Source organism: Plecotus auritus, assembly GCF_963455305.1.
Source record: "Plecotus auritus genome assembly, chromosome: 10".
Classification (NCBI taxonomy): Eukaryota; Metazoa; Chordata; class Mammalia; order Chiroptera; family Vespertilionidae; genus Plecotus; species Plecotus auritus.
In genome coordinates, this window is record NC_137785.1 from 16158644 (window position 1) to 16175891 (window position 17248).

General features: G+C 50.7%; 1 protein-coding gene across 1 annotated transcript; it reads left to right on the plus strand.

Annotated features, from left to right (window-relative positions):
- The first annotated feature begins 3465 nt into the window (after positions 1 to 3465).
- On the plus strand, positions 3466 to 7813 carry LYPD3 (LY6/PLAUR domain containing 3). The gene is made up of 5 exons (XM_080645021.1): positions 3466 to 3612; positions 4371 to 4502; positions 5207 to 5377; positions 5906 to 6067; positions 6794 to 7813. Exons 1-5 carry the CDS (start codon positions 3525 to 3527, stop codon positions 7288 to 7290), a joined length of 1050 nt encoding a protein of 349 aa, XP_080501147.1. The 5' UTR covers positions 3466 to 3524; the 3' UTR covers positions 7291 to 7813.
- Positions 7814 to 17248: the final 9435 nt, after the last annotated feature.

The following is a 17248-nucleotide window of genomic DNA, read 5'->3' on the forward strand; positions in this document are numbered from 1 at the left end:
ACATGACATTAAACACCACGAGGGGCCCAGAGAGGTGGTGGAAGAAAGAATTTCTATTTTTAGTACTTTAAAAAAATATATATATTTTATTGATTTTTCACAGAGAGGAAGGGAGAGGGATGGAGAGTTAGAAACACCAATAAGAGAAACATTGATCCGCCGCCCCCTGCACACCTCCTACTGGGAATGTGCCTGCAACCAAGGTACATGCCCTTGACCGGAATATCAAACCTGGGACCCTTCAGTCTGCAGGCCAATGCTCTATCCACTGAGCCAAACCGGTTAGGGCTATTTTTAGTACTTTTAAGGGCACTCTTTCCTGCCTTTTGAACTGGGTCCCCATATTTTCATTTTGCACTGAGCCCTGACCCCACCCCTTCTCTAACACATCCCAGACAGTACCCCCCAGAGGGACTGGGTCTGAGACAGGCCGAGAACGTCACTGGGCTGAGCCTGCGCTGACCCAGGGGACAGAAAACCCATCGCGGATATGGCCCCAGGCTTGTCTGAGGCCTGGCTGAACTCCGGTGCTGGGGACTGCCTCCACACTGACCCCTCTGTGCATCCATCCAGGGACCAGATTCTAAATCTTTTTCCAGTGACTTCTGAGGAGAAGAGCTGGGAGGAGTCACCGAGCAGGTTAAACAGAGGCCCCACGTTCAAACCTCCCTCTGCTCTCTGGTCTGGGGCCAGGTGGGGGTCAGCGCCCAGAGTCTGGGCAGGCCTGAGCAAGAGGAGGCTCCCCACCCTGGGTCCCATTCCCTCCCAAGACGCTAGTTCTTCTGGTCCAGCCAGTTAGGGTTCCTCCCTGAAACTCTCCCACGCGGCTGGGGCCTGCAGGGCCTCCTGCTTCTAAGCACACAATAATAATAGTATCACCAGCCAGCCTCCCTCCACCCCTCAAGAGAGGGGTTTTCAGACCCACTTGGCAAAGGAGGCAGCCGAAGTTCAGAGAAGGAGACACAGCTGTTTGAGGTCACACAGCAGGAAGATGGCAGAGGCAGGATTAAGATCCCAGACTTGATACTTTGCCCACCGCCTCACTCCGCCATGGAAGTACCCCTTCCTTTATTGTAAAACAGACACCTCAGAGGCTAAGAGAGATGAAGACACTTAGCACAGGGTCACAGAGCAAAAGTGGGGCTGGGATTCCCGGCTGGGAGGCAGGGAGGCGGGGGCCAATGCTGAATGACCTCACCGGCAGTCATTCACTTTCTCCCGAATCATGATGCCCCGTGACCCCACCCCTGTGACTGAGGTGCTAGTCATTGTTGGGAATGGGGGAGCTGGTGGTAATGGGGTCTGGGAGACAAACAATATCTTTACGAACACAGCTGCTATTTTTACTGCCATCGGTAAATCTCATCTATGAGTCAAGAGAAACAACGCAAGAGTAAAGCTGTAACGTTATAGTATAGTATAATAAACATATTATAATATAATCTATAATAATGAAAGTGTAATATGCAAATTGACCAAACGGCTGAACAGCAGAACGACCTTCCGGACATTCTTCCAGACGACCTTCCAGATGAAGCTGGGGCTGCGAGGCGGCCGGGGCTGCGAAGGCCTATCCTTGCATGAATTTTGTGCATTGGGCCTCTAGTATAATAAATATAATATAATATAATATAATATAATATAATATAATATAATATAATAAATATAATATAATTAATATAATATATAAGCAGTCACATATATTAGCCAGGACACGGAAATGCTTAGTCATTTTGTGGTCTGCACAGTGTTCTTGTTAGTTTCCGTGCTCAGACATGGTGATCGTGCCGTGGTCCTGACTGTGTCTCGCTCCATCCCGCTGTGTGGCCCTGTCTGATAGCGGCAGTGTGCTGGTGTGTCACACAACACCATGACCACACTGTGAGTGCCAGGCCAACTCCTGGCCAGCCGTCAGGGACTGCCTTTCTCTTTCTTACCTGGGAAACTGCCCGGGTCCCTCGCCGGACTCCTGGTCTTCTCTCTCTCCCCTTCTAGAGTCTTTTCCTTTTCTACACAGAGGCCGCAGAGGCATTTTTCCTTTCTTTCTTTAATAATGATGTACGTTCAGTGACGTGTGTAAGTATATAACTTGGTGACCCTTTACATATTTGCACACACATGTAACTACCTCCCAGAGGACGAGTGTGGGGGCTTCTCACCACTGCTTCGTTGGGACAATGCCTCGCCCATGGTAGCCCCTGCTGGGACTTCTCCCACTGCTGATTCGTTTAGTCTGTTCTCCAACTTCATATACGTGGAGTTCCAATGTATGTTTTATTTGTTTAAGGCTTCTTGAGCTCAACATCAAGTTTTTGAGATTCCTCCATGTCCCTGAGGCCATTGGTGGGCTGTTTCACTGCTGTGCAGTATTCCACAGGATTAGTGAACCACTCTTTCTTTTTCCGTTCACTTCCTGGTGGATATTTGCATTATTTTCCAGCTTGATCATATTAGAAAGTAAATCTGATTGTGTCCCCAGCTGACTGAGACCCTCTCAAAGGTTCTCCACCTTTCTCAGATGTAATTCAAATCCCTTCTCAGGGCCTGTGATGCCCTAAACCAGTGGTCGGCAAACTCATTAGTCAACAGAGCCAAATATCAACAGTACAACGATTGAAATTTCTTTTGAGAGCCGAAAACCGACTTCTGCGCATGGGCCACGAAGTTTCAATCGCACTGTATGTGCGCGCCCGCACGTGGTATTTTGTGGAAGAGCCACACTCAAGGGGCCAAAGAGCAGCATGTGGCTTGCGAGCCGCAGTTTGCCGACCACTGCCTTAAACGGTCTGGCCCCTGTGGTGCTTCCGTCTCACTTTCCGCCTCTCCCTCGCTCTTGGAGCTCCAGGTGCGCTGCTCTCCGCTGAGTTTGAATGGGTCTTGCTACTTCCCACCTCTAGGTCTTCGCACCTGCTGCTCCCTCTGTTGTGTACTGCTCTCTGCCCCCACCCGACCTCCTTCATGGGCTAAATCCTCCATGTCCTTGAGACCACACAGCTCTTACATCTTCAGGAAGCTTCACTGCTGGCCCCACTTCTAGGGCCCACACCTCCTTGCAGCTCCCTTCCACTCCTCCTTCATGGCCCTCCAGTGAATAACAATTGGTATGATTATTTGGTGAATATCTGTCTCCGCCATCAGACGGTGAGCTCTGTGAGGCCAGGCACTGCTTCTGTCTTAAACTCCAGACCACAGCTGGCACACCGTAGGTGCTCCTTAACCATTTAGTGAGTGCCAAGTGTTGAGTAGACCCCTCTGTGAACCTCAGCACTCCCCCCCCCCCCCAAACACACAGACTTTCTTTTGGGAATTGTCAGGGAACCTGGACTCCCGCCATTTCCCTCCTTGGCAGCTGTGGGTGACGCACCCAGGGGCGGGTCTGCCGCCCCACATCAGACGCTGATTTGGCCTGGTTGGGCAAGGCCAAGGTTGCCTGGGGGGAAGTTACTCATCCCGAGCTCAGGTAAGAGGACCCGGGCTGTGAGGCAGCACACCGAGGGGGAACTCTGAGGGAGCAGGATCGCATCATGGACCCCGCCAGGAAAGCAGGTGCCCGGGCAGTGATCTGGACCACAGGTTGGCTGCTGCTGCTGCTGCTGCCCGTGCTGCTTCACGGTAGGTCTGGGTAGCTAAGTTGCTTAGAGCGTCGTCCCCATAGCTAAGGTTGTGGGTTCCACCCCTGGTCAGGGTACATGTAAGCGTCAACCAATGAATGCATAAAGAAGCGGAGCAACAAATCGATGTTTCTCTCTCTCCCCCTCTCCCTCTCTCTAAAAAAAGATAAATAAATAAAAAAGAAGGTGGGTCTTCTGGGGAGAGGAGTGGAGGGGGCAGAGTGGGGCCCCAGGGAAGAGGGTCCCCTCACTCCCTACAGAGAAGGCGGGGGGAACGATTCCTGCCCCGGGGGAGGGGGCTGTGGGAAAAACTCTTCCAACCTGAGCAGAGGGGGGCTGTGGGAAGATCCCCTGCTCTGGTCAGAGGGGGCTTGTGGGAAGGGATCCCTCGCTGAGCCTACTGATCTGTGGGAAAATTCTCCCATCCTGAGCGGAGAAGTGTGGGAAGGTGCTCCCCATTCATGGCAGAGTTCTCCCAGGGCTTCCGGTCAGGGATCCCCCACCTTGGGCCTAGGGCGCCGTGGGAAAGATGCTCCCACTGTGGGCATACTATGCTCCCACTGTGGGTTTGAAGGAAAGGGACACAATGTCTCCCATGACCCCATATTTGTGGGAAGCTTTTCCTTACTCCTGCCCTGGAAAAGGATGTGCAATAGGATCGTCTCGTCCTGGGGAGCGAGGGCGTGGGAAGGGGCGCCCTCCGTTGGGGGAGGGGCGGGAGGAGGCTTAAGCAGCGGTCCACTCCGCCCTCATCCCCAGGAGCTCAGGCCCTGGAGTGCTACAGCTGCGTGCAAAAAGCCGACGACGGGTGCTCTCCGCAGAAGACCAAGATCGTGAAGTGCGCGCCGGGCGTGGAAGTCTGCACGGAGGCCGTGGGGGCGGTGGAGACCAGTGAGTGGGGCCCCCTGGTCCACGTGCCTACTCCTCCAAGCTCCTCCAGCCAGGCCTCGCCCCCTTATAGTCCAGCCCCGCTCCCTGAACTTGGCCACACCCCTCCAAGCAGCCCCCTCCCTCCCTTTCTGCCTGGCCCGGGTCCTTCCACACCGTCGCGCCATTAGGGCTTAGAGGGGGGCGGGCTGAGAGTTGAGAAGTGGGTGGGTGAACTAGGAAGAACCAGGATCTGGGACCCCGTTCCCTTCTGGAGCACACCCTATCCATTTCTGCGCCACCACGATCTCCCTACCTTTTGCTGTCCCTGCCAGAATGTTCTCCTCCCCAACCCAGCCTCCGCTATCCAACGGGGCCCTGGCGATGGAGATTTCTGTAGAGGTCTTCTAGGTTCCCTAGGCGGAGGCTCGGACGCTCAGACCCACATCCCACCCCAGTCCGAGGCCACAGCTCCCAGGAGGCCCGCCCCGCTCCGATCCTGTGCCTTTTTGTCAGCCTCTCAGTTCCTTCGGAGGGTGCCTTCTGCAGCCCCGCCCTTCTTATAGCCGCCCCCTTCCCCCCGCCACCCCCATTCTGTTCAATTTGTCAGCCTGGCAGCCCCGCAGGTTCAGCTTTTTGAAGTCCCGCCCCTCCGTTTGTCATTCTTTCCTCGGATCGGCTCTTTCTGAGGGCCTCGCCTCCTCTGATCCCCCCTTCCCTCCCCGTAGTCCACGGGCAATTCTCGGTGGCAGTGCGCGGCTGCGGTTCCGGACTCCCGGGCAAGAATGACCGCGGACTGGACCTTTTCGGGCTTCTGGCCTTCATCCAGCTGCAGCAGTGCGCCCAGGACCGCTGCAACGCCAAGCTCAACCTCTCCACGCGAGCGCTCACCCCCGCAGGTGGGTGGGAGCGGGCCCCAGGCCCAGGGGCGGAGCGTGTGGGGCCTGAGCCGCTAGGGGTGCTCACCAGCCCGACGCCTGGGAGCGCAGAGTGGGCTGGGGCGGGGCCCAGAGGCAACCCGCTGGCCTCACCGCTGTAGCACCCGTTGGGTAGGGCGGTAGGGGCGGGTTCACAGGCTGGGGCGGAGCTAGAGGCTGAACTAGGGTCGGACGAGGTGGGGAGACGTGGGCTGGAGCCACCCCAGGCCGAAGTGTGCTTTCCGAACCATCCTTAAAAAATTTTTTTTAAAAAGTATTTTTATTGATTTCAGAAAGGAAGGAAAGAGAGGGAGAGATAGAGACATCAATGATGAGAACCATTGATTGGCTGCCTCCTGCACGCCTGGGGATCGAGCCCGCAACCCGCAACCCGGGCATGTGCCCTTGACTGGAATCAAATCCGGGACCCTTCAATCCGCAGGCCGACGCTCTATCCACGGAGCCCAACCGGCCAGGGCCCGAACCTTCTTGTCCCCTTCCTCATCGTAGGTAATGAGAGCGCGTACGAGCCCAACGGTGCCGAGTGCTACAGCTGCGTGGGGCTGAGCCGCGAGGCGTGCCAGGGCGCCGCGCCGCCCGTCGTGAGCTGCTACAACGCCAGCGACCGCGTCTACAAGGGCTGCTTCGACGGCAACGTCACCCTGACGGCAGGTGAGCGAGCCCGGAGCAGGGGCCGCGGGACTTGCAGCCTTTCCGAGGCCTCCTGCGCGACCGTAGCCCTTTTACGCAAAGGGTCCTCCCACCTCCAACGCACTCCAGGCGCTGTCGGCCTAAGTTCTTGTCTTGTTTTCAGAGCTTCTTGAGAAATGCAGTCCTATGGCCTGGGAATAGGGATGCTTTCTGTCGCAGTTTTTTTGGGAGATGCATTTCCATAGAGGCCTGCTGAGGGCAGAACGCAGGGATGTGCCGAGGGAAATGTTTTTAAACCTTCAAGCTTCTACCCGGGCATTGCGGGGAATGTGGTCTGACTCCTTACAACTCAAGGGGTGAGGGTGCCCCCCCCCCCCAAACCACATAGGAGAGGTGCAGGTCAGCCTCCTGGCCTCTGCCTCGGGGGATCATGGGAGTTCAAGTTCTTCAATCCCTCCCACCCCCGCCCCTCTGCCAGGTGTGTTATGAGAGATGTAGCTCTAAGACTAAATATTGGGGGTGTTATGGGGGGAGGGAGGGGACTTTTGCTTTTCTGCTATAGGAAATGTGATCCGTCCTATGCCAAGGACTGGGGCAGTGTTTCTCCAGGTGGGGCCCGAGTTGAGACTCTTGGCTCCGTGGAACCCGTCAGCCCCTGTTTTGGAGGTTTTTGCCTCTAAGCTTTACTCTGGCGGCGCCTCCCCGGCCCTGTCTCCAACACCGGCCTGTGTGTGTCTCCCTCCTCAGCCAATGTGACCGTGTCCTTGCCTGTCCGGGGCTGCGTCCAGGACGAGTTCTGCACCCGGGACGCGGTGACGGGCCCCGGCTTCACGCTCAGCGGCTCCTGCTGCAAGGGGCCCCGTTGCAACGCAGACCTCCGCAACAAGACCTTCTTCTCCCCGCGCATCCCGCCCCTGGTCCTGCTGCCCGTCCCTCAGACCACCGCTCCGGCCACCGCCACCGCCACCCCTGTCACTACCTCCGCCCCCCGAGCACGGACCAAGCCCGTCTCTACCACCAAATCCAGCCCCGCCTCCGCCAGCCAGACTCCGCCGAAGGAAGCAGAAGCCAAAACCGCGCACAAAGAGGAGTCCAGCTTGGCCGGAGGCGCTGCAGGCCACCAGGACCGCAGTAACAAGGAGCAGTACCCCACAAAAACGTGGGCCCACAGTAAAGGCTCGGCAGCGCCCTCGGCCGGGCTGGCGGCTCTTCTGCTGGCGGTGGCTGCTGGCACCCAACTATGAGCCTCTCCACCTGGGAGCCTCCTCCCTGCCCTCTGCCCTAGTCCTGGGTACCCGCTCCTCCCTCTCCCGCCACTGGACTGGGCTGGCCCAGCCCCCGTTCTTCCATTGACCTCAGTCCCCAGCTTTCGCTGCGCTGGTCTGCGGCTTCGGGAAATAAAGTGACCTTTGTACATATCCTCCTGGGCGTTCTAGCTTTTTGAGGCAGCAAATGTATCCCCCTCATCCTGCTCTCCCCCTTGTCCTCATGGTGACGCAAGTAGTTAGAATTGTCACAGGGACTGTGGGAGAGACAATGAGGAGCTTTCCCATAGCCGACCTGGAAGATGGGGGGCAGAGTGGGGTAACGGGTCCCTCCTCTGTGGGCTGTGGGCCCTGCCCCGCATCTCCGTGGGAATTGTCTCAGCCGCTGTCTTCCTTACTGGACTGTGAGCTCCTCAAGGGCAGGGACCGCGCCTTATGCCTCTATGTGGTCCGTTTCTGGAACATAAAGGCCTCAATAAAAGTTGGATTACTTTGTACAGTGTTCTGAAGGAGTCATTTCTACCTCATTTCTTTTTTTAAAAATATATTTTATTGATTTCTTACAGAGAGGAAAGGGAGAGGATAGTCAGAAACATCGATGAGAGAGAAACATCGATCAGCTGCCTCCTGCACACCCCCCACTGGGGATGTGCCTGCAACCCAGGTACATGCCCTTGACCGGAATCAAACCCGGGACCCTTCAGTCCGCAGGCCGACGCTCTATCCACTGAGCCAAACTGGTCAGGGCTCTACCTCATTTCTTACAATAACCTCTTGAAGCTGAGCTAGGGAAGAAATGCCAAGACCTTTAACAGAGGAGCTGAGATAGCCCAGGGGGGAGTCTGGTTTGAACTCCTTTCTTTTTCATTATTTTTTAAAATATATTTTTATTTGACTTCAGAGAGGGAGGGAGAGGGAGGGAGAGGGAGGAAGAGGGAGGGAGAGATAGAAACATCAATGATGAGAATCATGGATCGGCTGCCTCCCGCATGCCCCTTACTGGGGTCAAGTCTGCAATCTGGGCCTGTGCCCTGACCGGGAATCAAACCATGACCTCCTAGTTCCTAGATTGAGGCTCAACCACTGAGCCATACTGGCCAGGCTGTTATTTCTTTTATCTTTTTGTCTCTGACACCTTTCAGAGAATGGATGTTTGCCAGGTATTTTATTTATTATTGTTTTTAAAATTTTTATTTATTGATTTTAGAGAGAGAGGAAGGAGGGCAGAGAGAGAGAGATTTGTTGTTTGATTTATTTATGCATTCATTGGTTGATTCTTGTCTGTGCTCTGAATGGGGATCGAACCCACAACCTTGGTGCATTGGGACAGTGCTTTAAGAGCTACCCTGCCAGGTGCCAGATGATTATTTATTTATTGTTGACATTAGAGATGTTCCCCACACCCCATCTCCCCCTCCCCCCCCCCCCTGCTTAGCTCCCTCCACGCAGACCACCCTCCCCTCCCTCTGGCCCTAGCCCCATTGCCGGCTGTGTCCATGGGCTATGCATATATGTTCTTGCCAGGTATTTTTAAAAGCACCCATTGTTTCCTGGTTCCAGGCTCCGTGGCAAGCACTTTCCACACACCACTGACTATTCAGAGCCGTCCTGTAATACAGTATTAGCATTTTGTTTTCCAACTTTTATTATAAAAATTTCACACCTACAGACCAGTTGGAAAGATCATGTGATACACCTCCCTTTGCCCTCCACTGAGATCCCCAAACTTTGAACATTTTGTGAGGTCCACTTATGCTCCATTTTACAGATGCAAACACTGAGGCACAAACAAGATTAAGTCACTTTCTCAAGCTTCCCCAGAGCTGGATTGGGACCCAGGGAGTCACCCCAGAGGGTGCTCCCAAAACAACTAGTTTGCATGTGAGGTGTTGTGGGACACAGACGAGAAGGCCCTGCCCTGATCTGCGGCTCACCATTTAGTGCTGCGCTGTTCAGTATGGTAGCCACCAGCCACCTGTTGCTGTACACATTTAAGTTTAAATTCATTAAAATTAAAATTAAATAAAATTTAAAATTCAGTTAGTCACATTTCAAGTGCTCAAGTAGCCACATGTGGCCACTGTACGGATGGTACAGATATGGAAATTTCCATTATTTCAGCTCTGGACTCTTGGGTGTAACAGAGAAAAGACCCATGATTTTATCTTTTTATTTATTTATCTCCCCCACCCCCACTGATTTTTAGAGAGTGGAAAGGAGGGGGAGAGACACACAGAGAGAAACATCAATATGAGAGAGACACACTAATTGGTTGCCTCCCACACGTGCCTGGACCAGGGCTGGGGATCGATTGCAGGATCCAAAGTATGTGCCCTTGGGGAGAAACCAAGATGGGGGCATAGGTAAACACCTGAACTTGCTGCCTTGCACAACAACTTCAAAACTACAACTAAAAGACAAAAAGGACATCATCCAGAACCACAGGACGGCTGGCTAAGTGGAAATTCTACAACTAGAAGGGAAGAGAAAAGCACACTGAGACTCAGAGGAGGGGCAGAAGTAAAGGCAGAGGTACGGAGGCACGTGTGGAGAGAGCTGGCAACGGAGTACGCGGCTGGCTTTTTCAATCAGGAGGGAGACACAAGCTCCCGACTGCTCTGAACTCCAGTTCTGGTCAAGACTCTGGGGACCCAGACTCATACAGGGAGAAACTGGACTGTCTGGCAGCAGGCGGAACTCGAGGGCGGCTATGTCTCAGAGGTGCTTGCAGCAATTACCAAGGGACACTGAGACCCGGGGGCCTCTCAGGGCAGGGCTGACGGAAGCCATTGCTGTTTGCTCCGCCCTGAGACTCTGTCCCATCCAAGCTGTGTGCAGAGGCTTTTGCATATAAATGGCCTGGTCATTTGAAATCTAAACTTATCTAACAAACTGCAGCTGAGTTCAGAGAGACCCAGAACATCCAAAAGAAGGCCCAAGGCCCCACAGCAGCTTGCATTGCTTCACAGCTGGGCCTCATCTGGGCACCTCCAAAACCCAAACAAAGAAGAGGAATCTGCAGATCTCTCCATAGCTCTGGCCTCAGGCAGAGGCTAAATTAGCACCTCCTTGGAGATCCAAGAGCCAGTGTACCCAGGGGTCAGAGTAGGACCATCCAGATTACAACTCCTCAGATCCATAAGGGACACACTCAAGGGGCAGACTCAGTGAGCACCAAAGACTCACTGAAGCAAGTATTGCCTCATAAGGCTGTCTCCAGCACAGAAGTTCTCCCAGCATAGACACAGCTGATCCTCACAGCTAATTGGCCGGGAGGTCAATTCCTCCCAGTGATACCAACAACAATCAAGGCTTAACTACAACAAGACTGTGCACACAGCCCACAAAGGGATGCACCAAGAGTGTCCACCTCAGGTAACTGGGGAGGCTGAGCCTTTGGGCCCTATAGGACACCTAGCACATAAAGCCACTATATCAACACAGGGAAGCAACCAAAATGCGGAGACAAAGAAACAGGTCACAAACGAAAGAAATGGAGGAAAGCAAACTACTGAATATAGAGTTCAAAACCACAGTTATAAGGTTTTTCAAGAATTTTCTAGAAAAGGCAGATAAATTTAGCGAGACCCTTGAGGATATGAAAAAGGACCAACTAGAAATTAAGCATACACTGACTGAAATAAAAAATAATATACAGAGATCCAATAGCAGACTAGAGGATCGCAAGAATCAAGTCAAAGATTTGAAATACAAAGAAGCAAAAAACACTCAACCGGAAAAGTAAAAAGAAAAAAGAATCCAAAAATTTGAAGATAGTGTTAGGAGCCTCTGGGACAACTTCAAGCATACCAACATCAGAATTATGGGGGTGCCAGAAGAAGAGAGAGAGCAAGATACTGAAAACCTATTTGAAGAAATAATGACAGAAAACTTCCCCCACCTGATGAAAGAAATAGACTTACAAGTCCAGGAAGCACAGAGAACCCTAAACAAAAAAAATCCAAAGAGGACCATACCAAGACACATCATAATTAAAATGCCAAGAGCAAAAGACAAAGAGAGAATCTTAAAAGCAGCAAGAGAAAAACAGTTAGTTACCTACAAGGGAGCACCCATACAATTGTCAGCTGATTTCTCAACAGAAACTATGCAGGCCAGATGGGAGTGGCAAGAAATATTCAAAGTGATGAATAGCAAGAACCACAACCAAGATTACTCTACCCAGCAAAGCTATCATTCAGAATTGAAGGTCAGATAAAGAGCTTCACAGACAAGAAAAAGCTAAAGGAGTTCATCACCACCAAACCAGTATTATATGAAATGCTGAAAGGTATTCTTTAAGAAGAGGAAGAAGAAGAAAAAGGTAAAGATAAAAATTATGAACAACAAATACATATCTATCAACAAGTGAATCTAAAAATCAAGTGAATAAAAAATCCGATGAACAGAATAAACTGGTGAATATAATAGAATCAGGGGCATAGTAAGGGAGTGGACTGACAATTCTTGGGTGGAAAGGGATGTGGGGGGTGTGGGAAGAGCCTGGACAAAAATTGTACACCTATGGATGAGGACAGTGCGGGGGTAAGGGCAGAGGGTGGGGTGGGAACCAGGTGGTGGGGAGCTATGGGGGGAAAAAAGAGGAACAATTGTAATAATCTGAACAATAAAGATTTATTAAAAAAAAACACACAAAAAACCCCACAAAGTATGTGCCCTTGACTGGAATCGAACCTGAGACCCTTCAGTCTGAGGGTCAACACTCTAACCACTGAGCAACCCGGCTAGGGCAAGACCCGTGATTTTAATCCACCGGGTGTTGGTGGTGAGCCCGAGGCCTGGTCAGAGTGTGTCAGCAACAGATTGGGGGAAAATTTAGCCAGCTGGCATTTCCTCCCCTCACTCTTATCTTTAATCTTTTTTTTTTTTTTTTAAACCCTTTCATCTGCCCTCATCTGCCTGTTATTCTTTCCTAGTCTCCACCCTGCCTCTGACCTGTCTATCAGGAGCATGAATTCAGTTGTTCGCGTACTGTAATCCTAATTGCTTTGATGAATGTCATAACCCAGGAAATTTCCAATGGATTGAGTCAGAATTGTGCTGGAATCAGCATCTCTCCTTGCTGGCTTCAACCAGGTAAATTCATTCAGGGGAGGAAATCTACCAGGTGAGAGTTTATAGGTACAATCAGGTGTCAGGACCATGGACTAAAACCCAAGTTGGGGGTTATGGGCTAATTAATGGGCTTTTCCTTCTGGATTAATTTACACGAAAACATGACAGTGCCACTTCAGTAAAAGCAGTTACGTGTGGTTGTTAACAAGATATCTGATGGGATGTGCTCGTGCGTTTGGCATGGAATGAAAGGATATCCGGAATATCGCAGCCCCCCTTTAGAAGGAGTGATTGTTAAGCCCTGGCCAACAATCTCCAGACTCCTCCCTGCCCACAGAACTTCCAGTGTGTGCTGTGCATCGTGGGAGCCGGGGGCACTGAGCACAAGTGATGGGTGTGAGATGCAGAGTTTTAATTTTATTTGAATTAGCTTACATTCAAATTAGCTTGTGGCTGCCATGTTGGACGGCGAAGCGTTAGATGGACAGCTGGACTGTTGGCCAGACTGGAGGGCTGTCTGCTCATAATTGGGTTCAGTGAACAAATAGTGGTTCCTGATTTGGGATCTAAGCATGACAGCATTTCTCCCTGACTGTGCAGCACTGTTCTCGGGGGCTGGTCTCTGCTTTTCAATATCAGCATGAGCATGGGCTGGCCATTTTGCTTCTCTGAGCCTTCGTTTCCCAACTGTCAAGTGAGGGATAATAATATCCCTTTTGCAGGGTGTTGTGAAGTCAGGCTGAAGTTCCAAGCCAGCCCCACCTTTCTCTAGCTGTGTGACCTTGGGCGAGTTACTTAATCTTTCTTGGCCTCAGTTTCTGCAACTTTAAGATGGACATTAACATTACCTTCCTTCTATAGTGGTTATGAGGATTAAGCAATATCTGCACAGTACTTAGAGCCTGGGGTGTGATACAACCTGTATAGTATGTGTTTGCTCTTGTTATCCTCGCAAGAAGGCTGGGCAGAGATGGTAGGTCATGAAATCAGTTCAGTAAGTCTCTGCCAGTGGTGTTGGGGCTTATCTCTTTACTGTTTCTCTTGGGACTTATTTTTCTGTGTTATACTCCAGTTCTTAAAACCATGTTTGCTATCATCTTTTTAAGCAAGGATATTTGTTTTGTGCTGCTCTTGTTTCAGGTTCACAAACATGTTTTGTACTGGTCTTGATATAACGAAGATTTCTTGCCCGGCCAGTGTTGCTCAGTGGTTGAGAGTCGACCCAGGAACCAAGATGTCACTGGTTGATTCCGGTCAGGGCACATGCCTGGGTTTCGGGCTCGATCTTCCAAAGTTGGCGTGCAGGAGGCAGCTAGTTGATGATGTTTCTCTCTCATAGATGTTTCTATCTCTTTCTCCCTCTCCCTTCCTCTCTTTCTAAAAATCAATAAAAACATTTTTAAAAAATTACAAAAAACCTTTCTTACTTCCTATGTGCTCAAACAAGTTTTTAAAGCACTGCTTTAGCCCTGGCCGGGGTGTTCAGTGGTTAGAGCATTGGTCCTCACAGGGAGGGGTCTTGGGTTCAATTTCTGGTCAAGGGTACGTTGTACCTGGGTTGCAGGTTGGATCCCCAACCCAGTTGGGCCCAATTGATGTGCCTCTCACATTGATGTTTCTCTCTCTCTCTCTCCCCCCTCCCTCCCTTCCACTCTCTCTAAAAATCAATGGAAAAAATATCTTCAGGTGAGGATTAACAAAAACAAAATAAAGCACTGCTTTAATCTTTTTTAATTGGAAATATCTCAAAATTACAGAAAAGTTGTGAGTACAGTACAAAAAATTAATTTTCCTAAATCATATGAGAGTAAGTTGCCAATATTATGCCCCATAATGTTTAATGTGTGTTTCCTACAAGCAAGGACCTTCCACGTAACCAAAGGATAACTTCAAACATAAAAAAGATTAGCATTGATACGTTTCTACTATCTAATCCTCATACTCCATTCAAGTGTCACCAGTTGTCCCAATAAATGGCCTTCACAGTATTAAAGAACAAAAATTCAGCCGAGTAAATTTACTTATTAGAATTATGTCATGCAGGTTTTTTGTTTTAGTTTTTAGTCACGCAGTACGTGTTTTTTAATTTTTGCTTTTACTTTTTAAATTAAATTTTACTTTTTTCCTCATCACCATTTACCCCTCCATACCCTCTTCCTCCTCCAGCCCCCACCTCCCCACAATTACCACACTGTTGTCCATGCCCATGAGTTCTTTCTTTTTTTTTAAAATATATTTTATTGATATTTCACAGAGAGGAAGGGAGAGGGATAGAGAGCTAGAAACATTGATCAGCTGCCTCCTGCACACCTCCCACTGAGGATGTGCCTGCAACCAAGGTACATGCCCTTGACCGGAATCGAACCCGGGACCTTTCAGTCCGCAGGCCGACGCTCTATCCACTGAGCCAAACCGGTTTCGGCGAGTTCTTTATTTTTTGCTCAATCCCCCACCTCTCCCCAACACTGCAACACCCCACCCCAACCAGAGCTGTCTGCCTGCTCTGTATTTATGAGTCTGTCTCTATTTTGCTTGTTAGCTCATTAAGTTCCACATGTGAGTGAAATCATATGGTACTTGCTGTTCTTTGACTGGCTTATTTCACTTAGCATGATGTTCTCCAGGTCCATCCATGCTGCTGCAAAGGGTAAGAATTCCTTTTCCTTTTTTTTTGCTAGTACAGCTGTGTCATATTCCATTGCGTAAATGTACCGTAGCGTCGGGCTGCTTCCAAATCTTGGCTATTGTATGTAATGCTGCAGTGAACAGAGGGGTGCATGTATTCTTTCAAGTTAGTGTTCCAGGTTTCTTTGGATAAATTCCCAGAAGTGGAATTGCTGGGCCATAAGGCAGTTCCATTTTTAATTTTTTGAGATAACTCCATGCTGACAGCAGCCCCACCTGGGGAACTGAGCTTTCCACAGTGACAGCCGAGAAAATTTAAATACTAATTGACTTTATGGAATGATTCACGAATTGGGCAGCGTCCCATTTAGCAAACAGAAGGCAGCTCCCAGGAGTTGTACAAAATGGAAGGTTTTATAGGCAGATTACCTCACTCGCGTGGATCGGGAAATTCCAGACTGGCTGGTTTACGCTTCTCTTCCTGGGAGAGACTAACCGGCACTTGGGGGTCTGTTTCTTTTTAACAATAGTGAAGGGTTCAAGCTGGACTCTGTCACTGCACTGAGTTGTCCTGTCTCGTTAGCTTCCTTTAGTCTGGAAAATTTCTCCCTCTGCCCTTGGCCATCATGACTCCTGTGAACAGTACAGGCCAGTTTTGGGGCAGGACGTCTATCCGTTTGCCTCGGTCTGCATCTTCTCCCGATCGGATTCGGGTTACGCATCTTGGGCAGGAGTGTCCTGGGAGACAGTAGGCTCTTCTTACACCCCATCAGGACGGTGGCTTTCAGGACAGTCGCTTTGATCGCTTGGGAAAGGCAGAGTCTTCCAGGCTTCTCCACTGGAAGTCACCCTTCCCCGCTTGGTAATGAACGTGCTTTCTGGGGAGACACTTAGGGGCTATGTACATATCCGTTCCTCATCACATTTGCTTTTTTATTTTGAGAGTATGTTTTTTTTTTTTTTAAATGGTAAGAGGTTTTTTTAAATTTTAATATATTTTATTGTGATTTTTTACAGAGAGGAAGGGAGAGGGATAGTTAGAAACATCGATGAGAGAGAAACATCGATCAGCTGCCTCCTGCACGCCCCCTACTGGGGATGTGCCTGCAACCAGGGTACATGCCCTTGACCGGAATCGAACCTGAGACCCTTGAGTCCGCAGGCGGACGCTCTATCCACTGAGCCAAACCGGTCAGGGCGAGAGTATGTTAATTAAAGCTGGGGGCAGTGAGACGAGGAAGGGCTTAGGATGGAAGAACAAGAGAGCCCAGACACGTGCCAGGAAAGTGAGCCACGTGGGGCTGCGTGGACCCAGTGGGAAGGAAAAGTCACAGTGACAGAAAGGAGCTGAGGCGGTGGGGGGGGGGGCTGCTGTCCCCTCTAGACAGGTTCGGGGGTAGACCTGGGATGAGCTGCTGCCGCCCATTGCTCCCCGTGTTGCAAATCTTGTGGGGACCCTTAGAGTTACAGGGTTCCTCAAACTTTTTACACAGGGGGCCAGTTCACTGTCCCTCAGACCGTTGGAGGGCCGGACTATTTGTTCTAAAAACTATGAACAAATTCCTATGCGCACTGTGGGCCCGGGACCAGTCGGCTGCTAAGCAGGACAGGCAGCGGCACCCGGCGGGCAGGATAAATGTCCTCGGCGGGCCGCATGTGGCCCGCGGGCCGTAGTTTGAGGACGCCTGGTTTAGGAGATGCATGCCCGAGAGGGAAGAAAGGTGTGAGAGCGCTCCTCATCAAATCTTTGATTTATTAATTTATTTAGTTATATCCGAATAGACTCCCAGCACCGGTGGGTTATAATCTATCATAGTCATGGTTTGTTCCCATGTTCAAATTGTCCCCAGTTTGACCCGTGGGAGCTCCTGTGTGCTGGTCGCTGAGTCCTTTCACCCTGTCCCCATCATTCTTTGAGCATTTTTTGTTGTTGTTGTTGTTGTTGTTGCTTCCTGGCCCAACAAAACCTGCTAGGCTTGCCTTGTCCTTTCACGGTGCCTGTCCTAGTATCAGCCTTTACTCCAGGAAGCCCTGGTACATGTCATGGAGGAGGACATTTATTTTTGTATGGTTGTTAACCCTCACCCAAGGATATTTTTCTCCCCCCATTGATTTTTGAGAGTGGAAGGGAGGGGGAGAGACACACAGAGAGAGAGACATCAATGTGAGAGAGACATAGCTTTGCTGCCTCCTGCACCCTCCCTGACCTGGGCTGGGGAGGCAACCGAGGTACGCG

Excerpts from the sequence above, each read along its gene's own strand:
- LYPD3 (XM_080645021.1), top strand. The coding sequence starts at position 3,525 with ATGGACCCCGCCAGGAAAGCAGGTGCCCGGGCAGTGATCTGGACCACA. Across the intron at positions 5,378-5,905 it reads GCGAGCGCTCACCCCCGCAG|GTAATGAGAGCGCGTACGAG; the intron begins GTGGGTGGGAGC and ends TCCTCATCGTAG. Across the intron at positions 6,068-6,793 it reads CAACGTCACCCTGACGGCAG|CCAATGTGACCGTGTCCTTG; the intron begins GTGAGCGAGCCC and ends CTCCCTCCTCAG.